The sequence below is a fragment of the Diceros bicornis genome, chromosome X (genome assembly GCF_020826845.1).
Source record: "Diceros bicornis minor isolate mBicDic1 chromosome X, mDicBic1.mat.cur, whole genome shotgun sequence".
NCBI lineage: Eukaryota > Metazoa > Chordata > Mammalia > Perissodactyla > Rhinocerotidae > Diceros > Diceros bicornis.
Genome location: NC_080781.1, coordinates 35,791,004 through 35,817,906, shown reverse-complemented (window position 1 = coordinate 35,817,906; position 26,903 = coordinate 35,791,004). Strand labels below are relative to the sequence as shown.

The 26,903-nt window shown below is 36.8% G+C and overlaps 1 protein-coding gene across 6 annotated transcripts in view; it reads right to left on the bottom strand.

The window, feature by feature from the left end:
- Positions 1 to 26,903, bottom strand: part of USP9X (ubiquitin specific peptidase 9 X-linked) — a 168,523-nt gene that overhangs the window by 87,994 nt on the left and 53,626 nt on the right. For all 6 annotated transcript variants that reach the window (XM_058535664.1, XM_058535663.1, XM_058535662.1 and 3 more), the window contains exons 2-9: positions 15,068 to 15,324; positions 10,701 to 10,846; positions 8,208 to 8,287; positions 5,577 to 5,689; positions 4,031 to 4,249; positions 948 to 1,063; positions 490 to 741; positions 275 to 413 (exon numbers count right to left, since the gene is read on the bottom strand). In XM_058535664.1, coding sequence (XP_058391647.1) covers positions 275 to 413; positions 490 to 741; positions 948 to 1,063; positions 4,031 to 4,249; positions 5,577 to 5,689; positions 8,208 to 8,287; positions 10,701 to 10,846; positions 15,068 to 15,163 — 1,161 coding nt within the window. In that variant the 5' untranslated portion in view covers positions 15,164 to 15,324. The remainder of the gene's footprint in view (positions 1 to 274; positions 414 to 489; positions 742 to 947; positions 1,064 to 4,030; positions 4,250 to 5,576; positions 5,690 to 8,207; positions 8,288 to 10,700; positions 10,847 to 15,067; positions 15,325 to 26,903) is intronic.

The following is a 26,903-nucleotide window of genomic DNA, read 5'->3' as shown; positions in this document are numbered from 1 at the left end:
CAACTAACCCCCCCAGCAAGCTAATAATTCCTCAGAACACCTACATTCAGCAATAAGTTTATCAAAGATGTGTTAAGCTACCCACATCACGACCAAATAATAAACTATGTTACTACAAAAAGTTCTTAGGATTAACAGAGCTCTAAATCAATCCAAACACCTCCCAATTTCAAGGTTTTCTTTCAAGTGTTAATATTACTAACTTTACATAGAGCTATTCTAATTTTTGCCTCAGGTAGATTCTTATTCATGAAAGAAGAATCAAAGGACTTACTGCCATTCGTTCAGCTGTGAGCCATTCTTCCTCCTCAGGGTTACCATGCCGATGAGTGTAGTATGATACACTAGATATCACCTTATTAACTTCATTCAGTGCATTCATCTTTCCATTGAAAGAAGAAATTTGCAATAATCTAAAAGAGAAATTCAGTGTCAAGTATGATTCTAAACGTTCACATAAATAATTATTTCAAGAGGTAAATATCTTACCTAAGTATCATTTTTAACCTAAATATTTCTAAATTTTTTACAGTTTCTTCTTGTCCTGGAACCCGTGAAGCTAAATTCTTCAAAGATTTAATAATCATTGAAAGGGCATCATTTTTGGCTTCATTCTTTGCTTCTTTTTTCAGTTCTTCATCAGTTAAGTTTTCTAAAAACTGTGGAACCATTTCTATTACTGGAAGAAAGTACTTTTTCACTGTATGAAGAGTGAGAAACTCATAGCACTGTCCAAATGGTCTGAAATAAGACAAAAAATTCTTGTAAAACTCAATTTCTTACAATCAACTAGGACTGGACTCAGACTATTAGTACTACTTTAAAAAATCCAAGTTACCAATTAAAGATAAAAGGAAACCATACTTGAAAAAAGAAACAATTTTTATCAAGCAATAAAGTAGCAATGTCTATAATGTGCTTAAGATTCACTTTAAAGCATAACTTACTTAATAAGAGCTGCAATTATTTGAACGTTTAATGCTGATCCATTAATAAAACGATCATGCAAAATCTGGAACCCATTTAAAGTGCCGAATTTGTTGAGAAGATCCACTAGCCAACCCTGCAATATAGTTAACGAAAAAAAAGTTAACTTCCTTCTTTTAGGGGAAAAAAAAAGTACTATCTGAAGTAATTTCTTGATTGGAACATAGCAGGAACAGGAAATTCAATACAAGAAAATTATTATGTAAAACCATCTTTGAAAAAAACACAAAACATTGCATATTCTTCACAGTAATCCTGTCTGTGAGAGAGAAGCATTAGCGGCAGTACAGATTAGATCGCTGGGGCACAGCTGGCTGTTTATACCAATATAGCTGGTGAACAGGAATGAGAAGCCATGCTTCTATTTCAGCAATCCCATCATATCGGAGAATACCTTCTTATTATCTAAAAGTATGTTTTAAAAAATTTAAGGGGGAAAAAGATAGTTGTAAAAAAAGTAAGAAAAAGATATTTAGTAACGTAAGATAACATTTGAATTCATTTTTTGTGGTAGTTGTAAATAACTAAAAATTGCCCACAAATACAATAATCTTAATGCCTGAGAGTGAACTATCAATTAAAAACTAACCCCTGGTATTATATCTGTTGCTCCTAACTAGAACATGCTGGTTGATACTTTTGCTGACTCATGTGAATGCACCCAGTTCTCATCTTTGAGGTACCACGATGCAAGACTATGGATTGTCTTTCAATCTCTTCCCTAAGGAACAGCAGTAACTCAAAATACAATGCAGCTGGGCTAGGGAATGTTTGTGTAGTTAAAAGCATGCTTATATGTAAGAACTTAAAATGAATTAAAAGATTATATAGATACAGTTGTCCCTCAGTATCCACGGGGGATTGGTTCTAGGACCCCCCGCAGATACTCAAGTCCGAGGATGCTCAAGTCCCGTATGTAAAATGCATAGTACTTGCATATAACCTATGCACATCCTCCTGCATACTTTAAATAATCTCTAGATTACTTACAATACCTAATACAATGTAAATGCTACGTAAATCATTGCTATACTGTATTTTTTAGGGAACAATGGCAAGGAAAAAAAGTCTGTACATATTCAGTATGGACAGAACCACGCTAGGCCTTTTGACAGGTGGCTGGTTAAATGTGAGGATGAGACCCATGGATATGGAGGGCTGACTGTATAAGACTCAAATGTGTCTAAAAACTTATGTACCCAAGACAACCCTTTATACCTTGCTTTCTTCTAAAAGGTCACGGAGGGAAAAACAAGGGAGGGGATGGGCAATTTGTCTACTAAGCCTTAAGACAAAACAATTTCTACAGCTCTTTAAAAGCAAAAACAAAAAAACATGTCCAGGACAAAGGGAAATGCTAAGTAAAAGGTAACTGCTTTAAAGAGACAATATGGTAGCTAAGGGTAGTTTTGATATGATTTTATGAGCATCTAAATCAATTAAATTCTCTAATAAATCAACTACCACATTTCTAAGAATTATAGTATTTTCCTACATTTTTATTTGGTCTTAACAAGCTATTTAAAAACAATAAAAAATCTGAGCATTTAATTCACCAGGTCCCTTTGGGCATTCAGCAACTCTAAGAAAGTACATACTCATTATGTTGTATGTATTTTCATTTCTCCAGCAACTGGAATGAAACTATTAGGCTGATACACTCAATAGTTACATATAATATATATAAAATAATATATGTGCACAAAGTAAAGAATTAGTCTAAAGCTCATCTTCCCATATGTTTTCAGCTGCAATGCATATTTAAGCAATGAGGAATACTCAGTAATTAGTAATACTCAAGAGCAGCTAGGCTTCAAAGATAGATATAAAAATATCTTCAACCAGAAACCATCTTAAATCAAGTTGTTCCCTGTGAGTCTCTTACAGATTATTACTCACTTACAGAGCAAAACAAAGTAAAATAAGAAAGAAATACAGGTATGTTTTGGAGACTGCCATCATTTAGATATTAATTTGATTTACTCAAACAAAAGTAAGCCTGAAGTGGAAACAACATGAACCTTGGGAAACGTCAGAAAATCCCAGCTCCAAGTTCAACACATTTTGAGGATTTCCACTTTTTTTTTTTGGTGAGGAAGATTGGCCTTGGACTAACATTTGTGCCCATCCTCCTCTACTTTATATGTGGGATGCGTGCCGCAGCATGGCTTGATAAACAGTGCATGGGTCCGTGCCCAGGATCTAAATCCTCGAACCCCAGGTGGCTGAAGCAGAGCACATGAACTCAACCACTACGACACCCAGCCGGCTCTGATGATTTCCACATTTAATAGAATAAACCAAGCACTATATGTATAAATTCAAATCTTCCTGGCTGGTTTTATAAGGCCCATAATATTAAAAATGTCTCCCTAAAATCTGAAATTTAAAAACTGTATATTGCTAATTATTTAATATGTATTAAAAGGAGGATAGTTTATTTAGAGAAACATTTTTTAAAGTGTATATTCTATTTTTTTAAGTGTATACTCTGTCTATGCTGGTACAGAAAATTTACTTTGGAGAACTTTTACATTTATGTATATAATATATATATTTCATTGATATTTAAGTTTTACTATTTGCTTTCATTTATAATTTTTATAATTTTACTTTTACAACACATTATTCGACATTTATAGGATATACTTGATCCTGGAGTCAAAATCTTAGAATGTCTAAAATGATCATGGCTTTGGTCAAAGAAGTAACCTCCTACTCTACTCATATTTAAAAGGAAAAATATGGTCTGTTTCATACTAACCCAAATTATGTCTACTTCCCAAGAGGCTAGGCAGAAGACAATGGGGACTAACTACATGGAGAAAGAAAAAAAAAGAAAGGAAAAAAATTTTGACAATTATACCTCAATAAAGCTGAGGGGGGAAAAAAAGATTCAAACACAAAAAATAATGCAGAATCCCTTTTAGAGTAATATGAAATTATTCTTCCCCACATTAACAGGAAGTTCAGATCATTTAAAGTTCTGTGGCAGAGCAAAATAACTGTAATATTTAATTTTGAAAATAACAAACCAACACACTTTTGGTGATCGAGGGTCTGGTGAACGAGCAAAGAGTTCATCTTCAGGCAACTGAACATTTGAGGAAACGGATTCACATGGACGTGTACCATTGTAGATATGGAATTTGCAATGAGGATTTAAGGCCATGGAGAGAAGTTCTAAAAGTGGAAACCAGTCTTGGGACAACTTGGCCACACATAGCTCCACCAGGCGATGAGTATTGTTGATAATACACCTCTGTTATATAAAGGAAAAAGGTGGTTTATAAGATCAAAACATTGCAATTCCAAAAAGAAATATTTTCCTATCTTAATTATATCTTAATAATCATCTTTTTTCTATACAAATCATTTGAATGTTTAATTTCACTAATATCAGGATCAAAATGATATACCAAAAAAGATAAATTACCATTTATTTTATAATTTATATATTATTGTACTTACTTTCAAAAGCCATTTGTAATGCCTTACAAAACGAAGTAGGCATTGATTGCTCTATGTCCACAGACAAGATGCAAATTACCATTGCTTTTCCTTTGGAATTTCTACACTAGAGGCAGCAATTCTAAAATCTAAACAATTTATCAATTGTTCAAGGAGTAGATTTGCTATGTAAGCCTCAATGCAAAAGTCTGACACCACCTCCAAAAATTTCCATTTCTATGCTTATAAAGTTACATGTTGAATCAGAAAATGTTATGATTTTTATGCTATGGTTATATTTGAGAAATAGTTCAGAGCACAAAAATATCTCCTTCACAACTTATGACCATATTTCCACAGTATAAACAAGGAACAGAGACTTGGAGTAATTATGGCATTTCATCAATCTAAGATGCACATTTTTCCACTCTTTAAGATCTCTGGAATCTGACTATCTTATAATCAATGCATAGTCCATTTTCGTAGACTGAAGGTGTTTGTAGAGAAAGATCTGTGTTTGCTTCGACAGTCACTTGGGGACACCACCAAACTGAGACCACTTTAAATTCTCTGTTTGAGGATTTTTTGTATCACAATTATAATTTGAATTCGGACTACAAAACTGTTTGAATACTGTCTTGTAGTTTAAATTTTCAAGAGATTTCTTCCCCCGTCTACTAGGTGCCAAGGTTGGGACATGCATGTTTCTTTGCTGTCTCTTTCTATATGGTTAAGTTCATTCCTCTGCATTGACTCTTTTGTGTCCCAGATATTAGACTCACCAACTTGGATGTTTCTCTTCCTTAGTGGTACATAAAATGAGTGAGTGGTGCATCTCAAAATTGATACCATCATATTTTCAATGAAATGTGGTGACTTGCTTGAGGTCACAAGGCACTTGAGAATCCAGGAGACAGATTAAACCAAAGTTTGCTAACTATAAATCTCACACTCATTCTAAATGATCATACTTTCTTCAAGAGACACTATAATTTATAAAAACTATTTTAAAAGTTTCTCATTTTTAGACCTTTTAATTCAATTAACAGACCAAATATACATTTTATATATATATAAATGAGAAAACACACAGGCATCACTATGTAAATCTGATTTTTTAAGTCAAATGCAAGACTCACATGAATTTCAAACTTCCAGCCACTCACTGCCTCATCTGTAAGGATTTTAGTGAATGATATTGTTAGTCCATCTCGAAAAAATCGCTGACATGCTTCACTTTTAACATCAAGGCCTAAGAAAAGGAGAGAAAAATTAACGTAATCAAAATATTTCTCTGATGGTCTTTTCAATGTCCAATTATATGATAAAAGCTAACAAATAATTGTTAACTATTCACTGACAGCTAACAAATACAGACTAGCTTTGGGAAAAAACTCAGAGCATTATTTATCATAAGAGGTCAAAAAGGTAACTTAATTATACTACAAGTATTATCAAAGTTCCTATGTGTCAAAAAGGTTAACTGAATCAAAACAAAGATAATCTTCAATGAATTTCAAATGTACTTAACTGTATAAAAGTACATTAAACCAAATAATATTAAGATGAATTGAAAATATTTCAAATTATGACACTGGACCTTAAACACAAAATGGTTACCAGTACCATGTGATAGGGAATCTAAATACTTCATAGCATTTTACTATCTGGAAATAAACCTTAAAACTTAAAAAAACGATGTTTCACAACTATTTTTAAAATCTTATTTTGGTTGTAAATTATCCATTTAACATCAATATCCTTATACTATTCTATATAAGTGTTTTATCAAATAAGATGAATTATCTTGTCTTCCTTAGTTTCTTTCACTGTCTCAGCATCTATGCTTCTTACATCTTTGCTTAATTTCATCTGATTTGAGAATGGCAACAGAGCCATGAGCCCCCAAACACAAACAAAATCTTTAACTCTTGATGACAAAATGAAAAGCTATTCAATTTGTATATAAAGTATTATTTGATTTTAATTGTACACGAGATGACATTTAAACCCAGTACTGTACTTTAAGAAATCTGAACCTTGCCTAAAATAAACCATGGTCCCAGAAAAGAAATATGGAGGTAAGGGAGATACATGTCTGGTGAATGTCAATAATATTAAATGAAACACCATTATGTGTTTTTACCTATCACTATACAGTCAGGACCTAGAACATGCCTAGGACAGAAGTCTTTAAAAATTTGCTGAATGTAAATGTAAAGTGACCCAACCAATATGGAAAACAATATGGAGGCTCCTCAAAAAATGAAAAATAGATCTACCATACCATTCAGTAATTCTACTTCTGGGTATATACCCAAAGGAAATGAAAACGGGATTTTGACAAAATATATGCACTCCCATGTTTATCGTAGCATTATTCACAATAGCCAAGATATGCAAACAACTCAAATGCCCATTGATGGATGAATGGATAACAACATACATGATGAACTATTATTTAGCCATGAAAAAGGAAGATAACCTCCCATTTGCAAAAAAAAAAAGGATAGATCTTGGGAACATTATGCTAAGTGACATATGTCAGACAGAGAAAAACAAGTACTGTATGATATCACTTGTATGTGGAATCTAAAAAAGTTAAACTTGTAAAAAACAGTAAATTGGAGGTTACCAGGGGATGGGGAGGGGAATAAGAAGTGTTGGTGTTTAAGGGTACAAACTTCTAACAAGCTGTAAATAAGCAATAGAGATCTAATGCACAGTATAATGAATATAGACAATAATATTGCACTATAACTATGTAATGTGATAAATATCATTACATTGACAACCATGTTATAATATATAAATGTATCAAAGTAACATGTTGTACACTTTGAACTTGCACAATGTTATACATCAAATTTATTCAATAAAATATTTCTTTAATTAAAAAAATTTGCTGAATTGACGAATAAATGTGTAAATGAACAAAAGAAATTTGACCAGTGGAAAATAATTGTAATCTGATAATGCATTTTCATAGTTTATTAGATTATTTTTACATAATTAATAAGACATAAAGACATTCTTTAAAGGAAGAAGGGTAATTATTCTAAGATAAAGGAAATTTTACCCTTGCCATGGAGTGAGACAGACTTAAGTAAGGTACCAAAGATATTAATTTTTACAATAATCAATTTTAATTTTGATAATGCCTACTGATAGTCAAAACACATCCATGGCTACCCATTTCAGAAACTGAAATGTTACTGCCACTTATTTTAATGTCCAATGCCTTAAAAATGAATAGACAATATTATGAAGTAGTCCTTTGCTAACAGAATTCAACTGCACCTAAAGTAGACCAAAGTCATTGGAAAAAATAATGATTAATTCTAACATTAAGCCTTTACTTCTAGACAACAGATTAAAAACCACCAGATTCCTTTTTATTGGCTTATTTTTTTAAAAACATAGGAGCTCATCTTTCAAGTCTTTTTTTCTTTTAGTGAAAAATCAAAGATTTTCTGTGTATTAAAAAAATAATCAACATATAAGCCAGAGAGTTTACTTTAAATATTAATATACACAGATTTTATGTATAACTTCAGAGAGTTCACAAACACCCTTGAAGGCTGTCCAAAGGATATAAACCCTTGCTCTAGATATATATCATAAGCCATAGCAAGAAAGCTTAGTTAGATGTTCTAATCTAGGAATACACAGTAAGTGTTTATAAGAGAGGAAAACAAAGTCTTCAGGGATGAAGTGAAAGTATATCTAGTAGCATACATTATGGAAAGCATAACAACGTCTAAACTTACCTTTTTTACTAAGATCAATAGCAGCTTCTAAAAGCACTTCTAATTCCCCTTTTGGCAAAACTGGAACCACCCATCGAGGCCTAAGAGTTTTAATAATATAAAAAGATGTTTATTGGTTGCACACTAAAAGAGGCACCATAAATGAGTTACTAATTACTCACCTCACCATGAAAATATTAAATATTAAAATAACATTAAAATATTAAACCAAGGTTCACAGAATATCTGCTTTGTGGGACTAAGCGCCATCTGTTGTCTCTACAAAAAGATTTTTTTAAGGAACTGTCAAACAAAAGATACAGCAATGAGGGGAAAAAAATGAAATTATTTTAATAACAGAACATAAAACTACTATAATAATCAATTATCAATTAAATGGATACCTATCATTATAGTTCATAGGAAAGTGCTCTTTCAGGATTTAGGTTAGAGGAGACATTAAGATGAACCTCTCAGATGTCTTTAACTTCCTTGCAAAGAAAAAATTTCGGTGGCAGATGACTGATTTCTGCCTCAATTCATCATAATTCATCAACTTTTCCTGAAGTTAAGTGAGACGTGGGTCTCCAAGTCTCTATAACTCCACAGGCACCCTCCCTCCCTCAAACAAAGATGCAGCATACACCCAGGTGGGGTTTTCTCTGATCCTAGTGGCAGCCCAATCATCTGGGAGTCCATCTTTTTCCTTACCATCACTCAACTACTCCACTGACTGCTCCAAAAACCCGTTTTGATAAAAAGTGTTCCATGATCACATAATTAGAAGCAAACGTATACTACACCTTTGTCATCGTTTTTATTTAAAAAACATCAATTGTATTTCTCTTCCCCTGAGGATTTGCTAATATGCAACTTCATCCTCGAGTCTCCATAAGTACACTTTACTAACAATCACCAACCACCAGACAAAAATCAAAAAGCAACAGTGTACAACCTTTTGCTATGATGTCTCTGCTATAGAGAATGGTCAGGGACACTACAAACAACTTTATATGGTTTTTGTTTGTTTGACTATAATTCATTATATACCACTACTATAGGAATCTGTCAGAATCACATTTAATGTGTTCTTTCAAAAATACCATTAAAGGGGCCGGCCCGGTGGCGCAAGCGGTTAAGCGCGCGCTCCACCGCGGCGGCCCAGGGTTCGCCAGTTCGGATCCCGGGCGCGCACTGACGCACCGCTTGTCAAGCCATGCTGTGGCGGTGTCCCATATAAAGTGGAGGAAGACGGGCATGGATGTTAGCCCAGGGCCAGTCTTCCTCAGCAAAAAAGAGGAGGATTGGCAGATGTTAGCTCAGGGCCGATCTTCCTCACACACACACAAACCATTAAAAACAGTGAGTTAAATATACATTTATTAATAGAAAAAATATTCAAGATAAATGAAGTGAGAAAAGCAAGTTATAAAATAATATTATAGTTAGAATCCCGTATTTGTAGAAAAATCAATACATGTGATGGTAAACGCAAAGATATTCTGGAAGAACATATTCCTGACTGTTAGTAATTTTTGGTTGGGATGTGTGTACATAAGCAGGAAATTATAGAGAACTTTATCAACATAATATATTTCTATGTTTAACAATGCATAATTACGCAATCAGAATTAAAACAAAACAAAACAAACAAACCAAAAACGCAAAGTGTTTCTATTTGCCCTGCCATTATATGTAAGAGTGTTAACTGATTTTTAGAAAGTGAAATACAACAAAAAACTTAGTAAGGTAAGTGCCCCTGAGTGTGTTTTCCTTACTTTCCTTTTTGGAGATTGAGGGGATGTGTCACATCTCCCTAGCGCTCACCTGTTGAGCCCACTGCCATGAGGGGTTCCCCAATATGCTCTTCCCTTATCTTCTTTAAATCTGTTTAATTCCCTGCACCTAAGCTTAAACTTACAGTCTCTGGGAGTCCTCCTTCAAATAACCAAAGTGTGTGCGTGCGGGGGAGAGATGTTTGTACTACAAGTGTGAAAAATTATACTCTGAACTGCCCCGAGATGAAGATCAAGAGAAACAAATAGCTGAGATGGTTAAATGCCTCAGACTAGTCAAAGGTTCACAAGGGGCAGGCTCCAAGGAACTCAATTTCCTTATGACCTGGTTTACCTCAGGGCCATGCAAAAATTATTTAGGTCATCTAGCAACCCTAGCAACCAACATACCAATAAGAAAAAAATCTTCATAAACTCTCAAAAAGGAAAATCACACATACGGTTCTATTTCAGAAACACACCAGCTAGCGTCGTCATCATTAATCTCAAAAACTTAATGACACTGTTACTCCCTTTCATTTTTAAAATCCGTTAAGAACCATGGGTTACAAAGTACTTGGCAATGAAGAAGATATTATATTAAGGAGGCAGTATGGTTACTGTGATATTCCTGTTCACTCTGTCTCTGTTCTTATCTATTACTAATTACTATGCTGAGAAATTCAGTTGGTTTTCCAGTGTATTACACATATTAAAAAACAAAACATAATCACCTCACCTATTGATCATGTCATCTAACTTTGCCAGGTCAGTATGTGGAAATGCAGGTTCCTCATCTTCAAGCTGCGGTGGGGCATCACCTTGACCTTGTTCATCTGGGGGAGTTGCCGGGGAATTTTCATTGGAAGAATCAGGCGATGAAGTCTTAATTAAAAATTAGATATTCCAGATTTAGGTTTCTATAACATCTAATAATTCAAACACCAACACAGATTAGGGGAAAAGAATGTAAATTTTTAAAGAAGATACGATCATCGTAAACTTACCATGTTTCAGGCAGTCTCTGTGTGACTTTGCTTTAAAATAATTTCATTTAATTCTCAAGGGCACAAAGAAGTATTCCACCACCATTTTATAGATGGAAAAAAAAACTCAGACAATAAGTAATTAGCCCAAGGTCACACAGTCTGGTAAGGATTTGAATCCAGGTCTAATTCTAAAGTTTGTGTTCTTAATCACAATGTACACTGCTTCTCTGCTTACATTTCCCATTATATAAGCCCTGAATTACTATACAAATATGAAACATCACATTTTACAGATAAAAAAGTTTGCCTTATTAACTTTTATTTTTTATATTGAAGGGAAAAAAATAAATTTTATTCTGTAATTTCCCTAGCCTCAAACTATTATCCAATTATTAAAACTTTCATGATTGCGGTTTCTAAATAGTTCACATCATTTTCAATTAATGTGGCTAATTTTATTCTCTTTCATTCTTCCTTTTTAGCACGTCTTTCTCTTTCCACCCTAGTTTAGCTGTGCATAATATTTTGCAACTAAATGAATGAACTTTTATGACCTTTATTCTTAATTTAGAAAGCAAATGGTATTTTTTCTTTCAAATTGAAACCAACCTAAATTTTAAGCTGATTTTTACTCCTCTGTTCTTCAATTTTCTACCCACTGTAGGTTGGTGGCCCTTTTAGAGAAGGTCCCTCTTCCTATCATTTTAGCACCTATTTAACAGTTGCAAAAGTAAATGCTTGTATTGAAGATAGCTGGGTATACCACCATGAATATGTTCTACTTACAAAGTTTATACATGAACTCACAGAACCAATTTGTAACTAAACAGTGAACTTTTACTTAAAATGGTGAATACTGTGCAGGTCCTATAGGGCTAGTCTCAAGGAAAAAACCTATAGCACAGAATTCAAGTTTTGGAAGCCCAACAGAAATATTTGCATGTGAAATATGCAACTTAGGAAGTCTGCTTTATTATGTTTAAAAAAAACCCTTTCCCCCTGGTGTGTGTGTGTACGTGTGTGTGTGTGTGTGTGTATATATATATATATATGTTATATACATGCTCATAGAAATTGTAAAGACAAAAATAACAAAGCACCTGTAATATCACACCAACAGATAAGAACCAAAAACATTTTCAATTATTTCCTTGTAATCTTTGTTCTATGAGTCAAAAAAAACCCCATCTATCCATATGCATAAATTTTCCATAATATTGGGATTATACCTCAAGTCTATGTCCTTTTCCATTTAACATTTGAGTATTTTCACACATCAAGAGTATTTTTTAAAAAGCTGAATCATGGCCACATAGCATTAAATGAATTAAACAAAATTAAGGGACATTTAGTATTTTACGATTTTTAACGCTAACATAAAAAGAGCTGTAATGAATCTTTTTATATATAAATCTTTCTACTGAACTTTAATTTTTCCTTAGAACAGGCTCCTGGAAATGTAATTATTACAACAACAGCATAAACTGTTTCTTTTAGGGCTACTAACATATATATCGCGAAATTCCATTCTAGAAAGTTTGCATCCTCCCAGGAACAGTACCCAAGAGCTGTTCATCCCACAGTGCCTTCGCCAAGGCTACTTCATTTATCACTGAGTTTTACTACATAGTAGAGCCTAAAATCCTCTCCTGTGGGAACACCCTTTTAAAAAATATTATACATTAAGTGAAAAATCTGATTGATCTTAGAAATTCCCTTTATGCCGATATGTAAAAAGCATATTCCAAAAGTGAGCCTTAAGTTGGCAGTGATTAATGCTATGGTTGCTTTTTCGTGGTCCAACAGTACGAAATCTTGTGAAATAACTAAAATCCTAACATTAAAAAAATAGAGAATAAAAGGGGCCGGCCCAGTGGTGCAAGCAGTTAAGTGCGCGTGCTCCGCTGCAGCGGCCCGGGGTTCGCCAGTTCAGATCCCGGGTGCGCACTGACACACTGCTTGTGGAGCCATGCTGGGGCGGTGTCCCATATAAAGTAGAGGAAGATGGGCATGGATGTTAGCTCAGGGCCAGTCTTCCTCAGCAAAAAAAAAAAAGAAAAGAAAAGAAGGATTGGCATCAGATGTTAGCTCAGGGTTGATGTTCCTCACACACAAAAAAAATAGAGAATAAGAAAGTGACAGAGTGAGGGATTCTACAGATAGTTAAGAAAGTAATTTGTTTTGTTCCTTTGTTGTTTTAATTACCAGTCATCTTCAAAAATATAAAGAGCTATTAGAACAGAATGTAGATGCATAATATTAAGTTGAATATCACAAACTCAAGAGCTCTAAGAATTACTAAGTACACTTTTAAAAGTAAGTTTAGAATAGAGGTTTGATTTTTGTCTCAAGTCATACAAGCCCCAAACATGGCAAAAGATATCAGGAGTCCACATACAATGCAAGTATAAAACGGAAAAGAGAGAGCAAAAGATACTGGAACTCTAACTACTAGCTCCTGGTTTAAAAATAGAAATCTTTGGCATCCAACAAAAACCTCTGACTATGTTTAAAGAAACCTGAATACTGGCTAACAAATTTATGACACAGGAAAGACTTAACAACTCTGTCCAAGACCTGTGACAATATACTTAAGTACTTTATATCTTAAAAGTGGGAACTGGAGAGGAAAAGAAATAAAGTTGACACATTTATTCGGGAAAAAAAAATTTTAAACCTGACTGGCTCACTTCTCTAAAATGGCTGAGGGAGAGGAAGAAATGGGGAGAGGGAAGGGAGCAAAGGGAGAGCCCACCCGCAGCTCTTTTCTAGCATACTTGTAACAGAGTATCTAATCTATAATGGCTGGACAGTAAGAATTTATCCCCAAATGACAAATCTAAGCACCCTACAATAACAATACTTTTGCCTAAAAACTTATATCCCTAAAGAATTCTACATAAACACATACCAGCTGTAAGCAGCATGTTTGTGATTCACGTGCACGCACCTCAGCTATAAATTCACCTCTAAGAGCTACCTGAGCTGCACAGCACAAGTTTTAGTATGTTTGTCTTACTCGGTTTAATGTCCCCAATATAAAAGTGTATACATTAGAAAAGAAGGCTGAAAATCAACTACCTGACTTTCATTTCAAGAAATGAGAAAAAGAGCAGCAATCCAAATCCAAAGAAGTAAAAGGAACAAAGAGATAAGGGTAAAAGCATATAAGTGAGGAGGGGGAGAGAATTAAAGCCAAAAGTTGGTTTGGGGGAAGAGGTAATGAATTGATAAATTTCTAGGAGAGTGAACACAAATTAGCAGTATCAGAAATGAAAAAGGAGATGTTACCAACAGATCTTAAGACATTAAAAATAAAAAGGGTATTATAAACAACTTTACTCCAATAAATTTGATAATTTAGATGAAATGGACAAATTCCTCAAAAAACACAACTTATCAAAAGACACACACACAAAATCAGAAAATTCCCCTATTAAAAGAAAAGTTGGATCTGCAATTAAAACCTTTCCACAAATAAAACTCCAGGCGAGATGGTTTCACCAGTAAAATCTTCCAATGATTAATGAATAACAGAAATCTTACAAAAATTCATCCAGAGAACAGAAAAAGAAAGAATATTACCCTATGAGTTTTGAGGCCAGCACAAAATCTTGATGTCAAAATCTATTTTAAGCTCTTTGCAAACATTATTTCACTTGATCCTCTTAACAATCCTATGAAATCCTATAACACTATTGTTATCCCCATTTTATAGATGAAAAGCTGAGGCTTAGAGGTTATATAATTAACCCAGAGTCATAAAGCTAGTGCGGTGCAAAGCTGAAATTTGAACATAAGCAATATGACTTTGAGTCCACGCTCTTCACCATAGACTACACTGAATGATTTAATGCTTTGCTTTGCAATTGACACAGGGCTTAAATACTTAATTTTAATGACGAATGACAGTATAAGATACCAAAAGAAGGGCTACATAATCAAGCACCACCATCTACAGCACTTGAGCTCTCGTTACTGTATAAGACCTCTGTTTACTTTTCTTAAAATAACACTTTTATGGTTACTTCATCAATTATTCAGAACATGCTCCATTATTGAGTATCCCATAGTAGGCATACCAATGTAGCTTTAACTAGCATCTTAAACATCCTACCTGATTCTGTTGGAGGGGTGGCTGAGACTGTCCGTCAGGAGCCTGGCCCTGGCTGTCATTCCCTCCTACTGGAGAGCCACGAGTCGTGGCTGTCATACTCGACACAGGGCAGATCTTTGCAATTTTGTCTGCTTATGTAGTTGTCTTGAGAAAAGAAATTATAGTAGTCCACTTATAGAAGATGAAGTACCAGCATTTGTCAGTCTTAAAAAGCTCCAATTCAAGAATAAACCATCTTGCAGAGACCATTGCATAACCTACAAATAGAAGGAAAAAAGTACATATGTTTTAGATATAAAAAACATGAATTAAGGAACTGTTCAAATAAAATATTACCAGTGAATCTAGTCAGGAGAAGGTGGCTATATAAATGAGAGAGCAAAGTGAAAAGCTAAGTTTCATTGATGCTATAGTCAACTAAATAAACTGATAATGGTACATCAGCTGTTATATCAAGAAAACGTAACAGTATAGCCTTATGACATAATATTTCTCTTTTCTCCTGGGATTCCAATGACATTATCAAGGTACGTACTTAGTTGTCATTTTAATTCAATTACGCAATGGCAAAAACTGTCTTCAATTTGCTAATGCCTTCAACGGACCGTAAAAATGTATATACTCAAGACATAAACCAGGCAATAAAATCTGATTTTTAAAAACATTTCAGGAAGGATTGCACAACTAACATTTATCACTGATACTGGGGCATTATAAACGATTTTTAAACAACCTTACAAGTGGTTTTAACAGAAACTTCAAAACTTTGGGGTAATTTTTCTTTGGAGAGGGTTCAAACTATATACTACTACTCCAATACGACCGAGTTTGTCAAGTGACCCTGACATCCCACATTTGGCAAGGCCCTGACACTCCCAGTGCCATGACAGGGCTCAGACCATAACTGTTTAACAGTGGATTCTTTGCTACCTGACTAACAAAGGTGTATGGGGAAAGTGACCAAACTCTCAACTCTCAATGGGTCTCATCCTTCCCTGCATGGTAAAATCATCTGAGGTGCTTTTAAAAACACTGATGTCCAAACCCTTCTCCAGACTGAATAAATTACAGTATTTGGGAGTGAAACCTAGGCATCAGTAATTTTCAAAAAAATCTCCCCCGGTGTTTGGTTCTAATGTGCCACAAGATTAAGAACCTTAGCTGGGGGCCAGCCAGGTGGCGTAGAGGTTAAGTGCGTGCGCTCTGCTGCGGCGGCCCAGGGTTCACCGGTTCGGATCCTGGGCGCGCACCGACACATCGCTTGTCAAGCCATGCTGTGGCGGCGTCCCAGATAAAGTGTAGAAAGACGGGCATGGATGTTAGCCCAGGGCCAGACTTCCTCAGCAAAAAGAGGAGGATTGGCAGATGTTAGCTCAGGGCGGATCTTCCTCACAAAAAAAAAAAAGAAGAAGAACCTTAGCTGACTGGTTACAGCTATTCACAAAAGGGTGGGAGAAGATGGATTCATTAGCATCTCCTGGGAGGTTTATTTTCCCCTCCCCAAATAAACACAGCCTTTACCTCGTACCGCCTCCTTCTGAGAGTGAGGGGGTCACAATCTTGGGAGGTGGGAAGAAGTATCATAACATATTCCCAAATGTGGGGCAAGTTGGGTAGAGAGGACGAACCCTGAGGCACACTCAAATTAAAGCGGTATTTTTTAGGTAAATCTTTACAGTTTACACAGAATTTGTGGTATTTTTCTATAAATTAGAAAACCAAGGCTCTAAGAAGTGACTTAACCAAAGCACAGACAGAAAGTCTAGAAGTAATTCTATTACCTTGTCCATTAAACCAATACTATCTCTCTTTAAAGTCTTTCCAGGAAGCAACCCAAGGACAAATGAATGGATAAACAAAATGTGGTATATACATACAATTGAATATTATTCAGCATGAAAAGGAAAGCAATTACGACACATGCTACAATATGGATGAACCTTGAGGACATTACGCTAAGTGAAATAAGCCAGTCACAAAGGGACAAATATCCTATGATTCCACACTTACATGAGGTACCTACACTCAGAGAGACAGAAAGTAGAAAGGTGGTTATCAGGGATTGGGGAAAGAGGGGAACGGGGAATTATCGTCTAAGGGGTATAGAGTTTCAGTTTGGGAAGATGAAAAGGTTATGGAGATAGATGGTGGTGATGGTTACACAACAATGTAAATGTACTTAATGCCAGTGACCTGTACACTTAAAAATGATTAAAATAGCATATTTTGTTACATATATTTTCCCCAGGATAAAATTTATAGATAGCACTGACTGCTCTCTTGCTTTGCAGATCATTTGAGTTAAAATAAAATTAGATTCTTGTGTTGTTTTGTTTATGCTCAACATCCTTCCGTCTATACATATCCCAATAACCCTCCATCTACAGACAAATAAAAAATATCTGGCAAAATTCAGGGGCTAAATTATTCTAGACAAAAGTATTCTGTGGATAACTAAGGGACTATCCCTTTAAATGAAATAACTTTAAGGTAAACGGAAAAGGTGGCAGTGTGTAACTTCTCCCCCAAACAAAAATACCTTTCTCTCAGACCACAGAACTAAATCATCTGCTTCTTGCACAATATTCCATCAGCAAAGCCTCAAGCTGCTTGCCATCCCTATCTTATATAGTCTCACCTTTCTTTCTCTTGGTTTCTCATTTTCTTCTACCTCTGTCAAGTTCTCCACACTTCTAGATTTCCAGTACTGCTGGGCAGGTACGTAAGGTCTCAGCATAGCATACTCTGATCTATTCTGCTATTTTTAACAGCCACCTCCCCACCACCACATAAGAATTGGATACCTTTTCCTCAGTACGTTACCTTGAGAGATTATGAGCAAGAAACAGGTATGGAGCAATTAAAAATAATTTCTGGATTCAAACATAACTCTTGTTCAAAATCCCACCTCTGCCACTTACAAGCTGCCTTTTTGTGTGTGTATAAGGAAGATTAGCCCTGAGCTAACATCTATTACCAATCCTGCTCTATTTGCTGAGGAAGACTGTCCCTGGGCTAACATCCGTGCCCATCCTCCTCTACTTTACATGGGACGCCGCCACAGCACAGCTTGACAAGTGGTGCGACGGTCCGCGCCCAGGATCCGAACCCACGAAGCCCAGGCCGCTGAAGTGGAGCGCTCGAACTTAACCGGCTACGCCACTGGGCCGGCCCCACAAGCTGCCTATCCTAAAGGCCAGTAACAACCATTCACTATTTTTCTAGGTCTACCCACAAAAATCCCATGAGAATTATTTTAATAAAGATGTTTCACAAATACCAAACACACAGTAATTCTCAGAAAATGTAATATTCTTTTCCCTTTCTATAACATACTGTGCAGGGTTCTTGAATATTTGAGGTTTAAGAATTTGAAAATAATGTTTTCAGATATAATTTAGAAAGGTTTGAATGGAAAAAAATTATCAAACGTACACTACAACTAAGTTATCCAAGAATAACACTGCTACCTTTCTTAAATCCCATTCAGTCCAAGTGGAGGAAACACACACTGCTTTACTTGATTTCAAGAAGCAGTCTCAAGGCTCTAACCGAGCTTGTTTTCCAAGTCAAGGATATTCAGGCATATATAGCAGGGCTAGAACAAGCTTTCTACCGAGTCAAAGCAGCAGTATCCTACACAGAACTGAGCAACTCAATAATTATTCATATCATTTAGAATTTAACACAATAACAATCCCTTCCTATAGGAATGCTCAAACAATCACAATGTGAGAATTTACTATATGAAGTAAAGTTTTAAGCTTTACATAAAACTTAGTTTTATTTTAGAAAAACAAAAGTACCGTAAGGGCCACTGTCCTCCCTCCCCTTCATTCAGATTTTACCGGAATGCATCTTGGATTTCCTGCAATGCAAAATGTAACCAAAATGGCAATATGAGATTGCCTTTATAACACACAGCATCTTTTCATAGTCAAACTCAGCATCTCAACATCTTCCGAGATGGGAAAAGCATCACCTTTACCTGAATAAAGGTTGGCATCATGTTCTTTTAAATAACCTAGTATTGCATAAGATGCAACCATTTATATTTATTTTAAACTTTGCAGAACTGAATTTCTACAGCAGCTTTCAAGTGGGAGGGCCTTAATATCAGAGAAACTCTCAGGACAAAAAATAGTCCTTCTCTACCCAGTCATTATTCCATCTCTGCTCCAACTTTCCCTATATTCCAGAATCTCTCTCTTATACAGCACACTGAAACTCTCTACAATTCCATATGTATGATCCTACTATACTTAAAGAGTTCCTTCTCTTTCTAAATTTTTCTCTCTTCATCCAAAAAATAAACTATGGTTAAATAAAAACTCAAAGTTTAGTCATTCAAGAAATATGTGCTAATAAGCATCTACAACAGGCCACATATTGTTTTAAGCACAAGAGAATATGGCAGTGCACAGCAGGCAACTCTCTCTGCTCTTGTGGAATGAACATTACAGACTGAGGAAAGAGACAATAAACAAGCAGCAAGTCCAACACTCCACCAAATTATTTCCTTTACTGGACACCCAAATGAGTTAAGTTTCTTAGAAAACAACTTGATAGATCATCCTTAAACTCATCCATGGAAATTACCTTAACTTGTGAATTTTACCTATTCCGGTTTTATGTACCAAAATCAAAGGGGAAAATTATTCAATTATTTGTCTTCCTTTCTATGTTTAATTGACACCCATAATTCTTGATTTTCCCTTCTTAAAATACTTAACTCACCAGCAAGATGTACCTGTGAAACACAAGCTGTACTTTTAGCCTTCACCAGGCACTAGACCTCACTACTTTTGCTGATCACTAAAAATTAAAACTTTAATTACCACTGTCTCACACGAACTATTATTTTACAATTAACACACTAGCATATAGAGGAAAGAAGGCAAAACAAATTATGCTGATTTAAAATGTTAATGTAAAATGTATAAATAATAAATTGTTCCATCTTTATTATAATCCATGAAGCATCTTTTAAGTACTAAGCTTTATCTCACAATAACCACCATTTTAGAACATGAAAATACTTATTTTTAAGCCAATAGTACTCAGACCTTTTTGAATTTTAAATTGAATTTCTATTGCTATGAAAGATTCGATATGCTTAAAGGAAAACTTTTTATGCATTATTGTCTGGAAGAAAAAGTATCCTATCCTACGTGGCAGTTTTTCTACCACATGAGAATGACACAGGGTACTGCAGGCTTGACACACTTCCACAGACACATGAAAACTGCCAAAACCCAAAAACTGTATGAAACAGAACACAAAATAACAAAATAATAGTTATGTGCTGTTAGTTATCTATGTAATAGCTGGACTTTTAGGGTTTTTTTCAAATCCCTTCTAAGAAAACATATTGAAATGTGAGTAATTATCGAGGAATAATACTGACTCGAATTTTTAGGTAATCTCACTTGCAAACATTGTTGCTATATTTAATTACTTAACTACCTACTTGTGACATACCTCACAATCAGTTATATTCAGACACTATGATCCATAACCACTCTAGTGGGTAAGGCCAAACAGGTTTCAGTATTTATGCTAAGGAATTTTTTTCTCTTGTGGACTCGTTGGTTCCATTCCATTCAAAGTTTCTTTACGATTCTGCACCCAATTACAACATGTGGGGTTTTTTTCTCCACACCAAGCAATTCTTGACATCAGCTGGGTGTCCTACAATTCAACTCAATTCTGACACCGTCTACCTGGAGATAGCATCAGATCCTACAGGTTAAGGGCTCAGTCTTACAAGACTGCCCCCCTCCACCACTTCAGAGGCCAGTCACAAGTCCAGGTTGTCATCTGTGCGTTTGACTGACAGGCTCTGGATTGGAGGTTTCAACAACCCCCTCCCTTGGGTTTGATTAATTTGCTAGAGTGGTTCACAGAACTCAGAGAAACATTTTACTTACTAGATTACCCATTTATTATAAAAAGATGTAACTCAGGAACAGCCAGATGGAAGAGATGGACAGGGCAAGACGTGGAGAAAGGGCAAGGAGCTTCCACGTCCTCTCTGGGCACACCACTCTCCCCAAATCTCCATGAGTTCACCAACCCAGAAGCTCCCTGAACCCCATCCTTTTGGGTTTTTATGCCAGCTTCATTACACAGGCATGACTGATTAAATCATTGGCCGTTGAGGGTTGGACTCAGTATCTAGCCCTCTCCCTCTGACCAACGGGGTGGGGGGGGGGCAGGGGCAGGGACAGGACAGAAAGTTCCAACTCTCTAGGTTCCTCTGGCAACTAGCCCCCATCCCTGGGTGACCTAGGGGCTTTCCAAGCCACCTCATTAACATAACAAAAGACACCTTATGGTTCTCACCACTTAGGAAATTCCAATGGTTTTAGAAGCTGTGTGCCAGGAACTGGGATAAAGACCAAATATATATTTCTCCTTATAAATCACAGTATCACAGGCTCCTTTCCAGTTCCATCTTGATTTGTACATTACTCCACATTTGTACATTTGCTCATTACTCTAGAAAAGTTATGAGCACTTACGTATCAGGCACAATAGTAGGTGCTTTATTTGTATAACCTCATTTAATCATCAGGATACCTATCCCATATGGCTATCAGTCAATTTAATAGACACAAACAGAAGCTAAGAGATTAAGTAACTTGAGCTTGTCCAAGATGGCAGTTAGTAACATCTGTTAAAACTCCAAAGCCATTGACTCTTCCATTATACCATGAAGGTTCTCTACAGCTCCCAAGATACTGATGTTCTCTCTGAAGGGGGAGAATCAAGAGGGACAAGGACAAGAGATTGATCTTTCTCTTAAAAGCATGGTTACTGTCAGGCCTGTGCCCCTCCTTACAATTATGTTTTATCTTTTTTGGCATTAGGAATGACCTCCATGAGCCTCATTAAAATGCAAACCATATCATGTCATAGCCCTGTTTAAAAATCTTCGAACACCAGGATGAAGACCAAAATACTTCTCTCAAGGTCTACAAAGCCCTCAAACACCCAACTCCAGCCTCATCTTGCAACTACCCCACTCAAAGCTTGTTCTAACTCCAATTCAATTTGCCTTCTTGTGGTTCCTTCAAAATGTACTCCCTTCATGCTGACTCTGGGGCCTTTGCACAAGCAACCTGCTTAGTTTTGCCCATCCTGATTCACCAACTCGCAACTCTCCTGACTTAGAATTCATCAAGTACTCCTATCTGAGGCTCTCAGAGCCACTGCACTTTTCTTTCATAGCATCTGTGTGATGATCTCTCTCCCTACCAAAAAATAAAACTCCCTAAGGGCAGAAGCTGTACGGACTTTATCACTGAATCCCAAAGATTCGTTGGCACACAATAGGTAGGTGCTCAAAACAACAATGGGGGAGAGGGGTAGTAAAAACCACAACAAAGTCAAGGCCTCTCCCTTCCCATCTCCATCAATTCCTCTTTTATCATGTGTCCAACATTATCTTTCCTACTCCCATTCATACCACTCTAGGTGACACTCCAATTTTAACAGCAACCTGGCTGGTCTCCACACTACCAATCTGTTTGGTATGTTAATGCTAAATTAATCTCCTGATACTTTCAATCTCTGAAACCTTTAGTGGCTTCCTCCTCTCCACCTTTTACATAACTACTATTATTCAAGGTCATTCACAATCAGCCCCAACTTATTTTTTCAATGTCGTCTCTCGTTCCCCAAATTTATTATCACAGCCAGGCTGACATACCCCCAAATTGTAAATAAAATTTTTCTTATTAATAGTGATGATAATAGCTAACACTTGGGTTTACTTTGTGTCAGGCACTATTCTACTCAGGTTATATGTATAAATTTATTCAATCCTCAGAACAAGTCTATTATTAGCCCCATTTCAGGAGTAAAGAAACTGGGGCAGAGGGAATAGGTAGTCAAAGTGGTAGAGCCAGGATTCTAACCCAGGTAGTACAAGCTCCAGGGTTCTTCAGTTTTAACCACCATGCCATACATTAATAATGCTGGGAAAAACTACTATTAATCTCACCACATCCACATTTCCAAAGATAAACTCGATCAAGATATTTTTGATGCAGAATCACGTTTTAAAAAACTGGATTTTTCACTTAATTTATAATTTCCCCATGTTAAGTATTCTTCTACATCATTGTTAATGGCTCCAGACCACAGAATTTTCTTCTAAAATGCAACAGCTGCTGGGGCCGGCCCCGGTGGCGCAAGCAGTTAAGTGCGAGCACTCAGCTGCAGCGGCCCGGGGTTCGCCAGTTCGGATCCCGAGCGCGCACCGACGCACTGCTTGTCAAGCCATGCTGTGGCGGCATCCCATATACAGTAGAGAAAGATGGGCATGGATGTTAGTTCAGGGCCGGTCTTCCTCACAAAAAAATAAAAATAAAATAAAATGCAATAGCTGTGTTCCTAGAAAATACGGAATAAACAAAAATCATGTTATAAAAACTATTGTTCGAAGGGGAGATGAGATTTCATGTTAAGGAGTTTGAAATGCAGCAAATTATTTTCAATAGCTCAGTCCAACAGCTATAAACCTAAATATCCCTAAGCAATTTTAAAATGTAGCCTTGAGTCAAGAGTGAAGGCCTTTCTTTCCTAGGTCCACTGCCATTATCATTAGCATCATTCTTATCATACATTATTATGCTAAATTATACACAAAAACAGTTGAGGCAGCTATATTAAGCACAGGTGTGTCTCCCTGCCAGCTGTGATGCTAGTTCTAGACAGTCTCATGTCCTATCAACAACTCAGGCTAAAGCAAATGAAGATGTCCAATTAATCTTTGTTAAATTCAAATATGTTACTTGAGCTAAATGTCCACATTCTATTAACACCACTATTAAACACACACACACCCTTAACTTTTGTCACTAAATCACTATGTACATCCACTGCTACTTCCTATGGATAACTTCCTAGAAGTCATCACAACAGAAAGGCATCCTGCATTCTAAATTTTTTGTGGCAGCAGAAATTTATTTATTTAGAAATGCTAGGTAATCGGCCAAACACTCTTATTCAAAATGTCTCCATACTAAGTGTCTGTCAAGCCATATATACACAATTAGGGTACTGGAAGGTTTTATATGTATATAAAAGCTTTCATAAATTCCAGCATCCTTTCCAAGACATTCTCAAACACGAATTTTTAAGCGGCTGCAGGCAACGAGTAACTTGAAACTAAAAATGGGGTCTGGGCCGGTGGCGTAGTGGTTAACTTCACACACTCCGCTTCAGTGGCCACGGGGGTTCGCAGGCTTGGATCCTGGGCGCACACCGACCCATCGCTTACCAATGCTGTGGTGGCGTCCCATATAAAGTGGAAGAAGATGGGCATGGATGTTAGCCCAGGGCCAATCTTCCTCAGCAAAAAGAGGAGGATTGGCATCGGATGTTAGTTAGCTCGGGGCTAATCTTCCTCACAAAAAAATTAAAAAATAAAAATATGGGGCCAGCCCAGTGGCACAGCGGTTAAGTGCACGGCGCTCCGCTGCGGCGGCTCAGGGTTCACAGGTTCGGATCCTGGGTGCGCACTGATGCACCGCCTGTCAGGCCATGCTGTGGCAGCGTCCAATATAAAGTAGAGGAAGATGGGCACAGATGTTAGCCCACAGCCGGTCTTCCTCAGCAAAAAAGAGGAGGATTGGCATTAGATGTTAGCTCAGGGCTAATCTTCCTCACAAATAAATAAATAAATAAAAATTAAAATTAAAGATGACTTCTGGAATGGTGGCATCAGAAGTTCTAGACACTCTCCCCAGTGAAACAACCATAACTGGTGAAAATTATTAAAAAAAAAAAATTGGGGGGCCAGCCCAGTGGCATAGTGGTTAAGTTCACATGCTCCACTGTGGTAGCCTGGGGTTCGCGGGTTTGGATCCCGGGCACGGACCTACACACTGCTCATCAAGCCATGCTGTGGCGGCATCCCACATACAAAATAGAGGAAGATTGGCAGGGATGTTAGCTCAGGGCCAATCTTCCTCAAAAAAAAAAAAAAAAAAAACTGAAGTCACTAGAAATTGTCCTAAGGGTATACAGGAAATAAAGAAACACTTACCAAGGAAAATCTACTATACCTCAGTAAGAACAGAGAGTCTGTGGCATTCTGAGCCAGCTCAGCAGCATAGAAGCTTCATTCTAGGTGGGTGCAGCCAAAAACACAGGGCTCTCTCCCCCAAACTCCCAGTCAAGCTATCTCCCCAGGAAAAGAAGGCAGCTAGCATTTCTCATCACCCCCAACTTTGAGTTGCAGAGGTTCTACTACAGGGAAGAGCAGCTGATAAGTCTCAGGCTCTTTTCTTCCATCCAGGTACTTGTGGAACAGAACCTCGACCCCAGGTTCACCAGACCAAGAATGTGGTCCTAATAGCGCCCCACTTCATTTCGTTCATAGGACTGAGGGTCCACATCAGGAGAGACAAGCTGAGAAGACCATAGGCTGCCACTCCCACCCAGCACCCTGCTCGGGAGGCAGGGGTACCACTCTAACAGAAATGGGCCATTGTTCCACCCCAGTTCTGAAACAATGTTGTAAAGGTTTTGCCCTGGAGGAGAGGCATGCCTCAAGAGAGCTCTGAAGTTCTCTCCAAGTGAACTGACTTTATTTAGAACACAGTACAGGGAAGTTCAAGCCTGAGGGTGCACTGGAAAACAATGGAGACCCAGGCAATAAGCAATTAAGAGGCTAGTTGTCTCATGAGAGCAACAAGCTCAACTTTAAACCAGGTAGCAGTTTACCAGAAAGAACCAGGGAAAGAGGCAGCTAAGAAGAGCCTCCCTGGGGTTAGAACAAACCCAAAGACTGACCTCAAAAATTATCCTCTGGAAAGCAGGAAAACTGAATTGGATCAGTCTGTGGGGCAATTAAATACCAGGGCATCACCTAAAGCAATAGAGTAACCAGCCAACAATTAGTGGAGACTAACATTTGCAAGTGTATGATACAAACAGAGGGAGACACCTTAACAGAGATATCATGGAAACACAAAGAAAGCCTCGCTGTCATCCCAGGGTGACTGTGTGCACCCTCTGAAGAGCAAAATCACAGGCTGCACACTGCAGGGAAAACAGACTTCATTAAAGTAGTCTAGTCAGTCACTAGACAAATAAGCAAGCAAATAACAACAAGCCCCTGGGGATGGGGAGCAACGGCTAATCAGGATCCAAAGCTGCTACGTTGTACGAAAGGCCCAGTTTTCACCAAAAAAATTACAAGATGTGCAAGGAAACAGGAAAGTGTGGCCCATACACAGGGGAAAAAAGCAGGCAAAAGAAACTGGTTTTGAGAGGGCCCACATGTCAGACTTAGCAAAGACTTCAAAACAGCTATTATGAGTATGTTCAAAGAACTAAAGGAAAATATGATAGCGACGTTTACACAGAGACTATCAACAGAGATCAAAGAATTAGAAATTAACAAAAAGAAAAAACCAAATGAAAATTCTGGAGTCAAAAAGTACAATAACTGAAATGAAAAATTCACTGAAGTGGTTCAACAGAAGATACGAACCGTCAGAACAAAGAATCAGTGAACTAGAAGATAGATCAACAGATTAAGCAATCTGAAGAACAGAGAGATAAAAGAAAAATGAGTCAGTCAAGTTTCAGAGAAATGTGGGACATGATTAAGCATATCAACATATGCATAATGGAGTTCCAGAAAGAGAAAGGAAGAGATATTTGAAGAAATTTATGGCCCAAACTCTCCCAAATTCAATGAAAACATTAATCTACACATCCAAGAAACTTAACTTCAAGTAGGATAAATGCAGAGAGGCCAGACTGAGAAACATCATAATCAAAATGGCAAAGCCAAATAAAGAAATTAAAAAAAGCC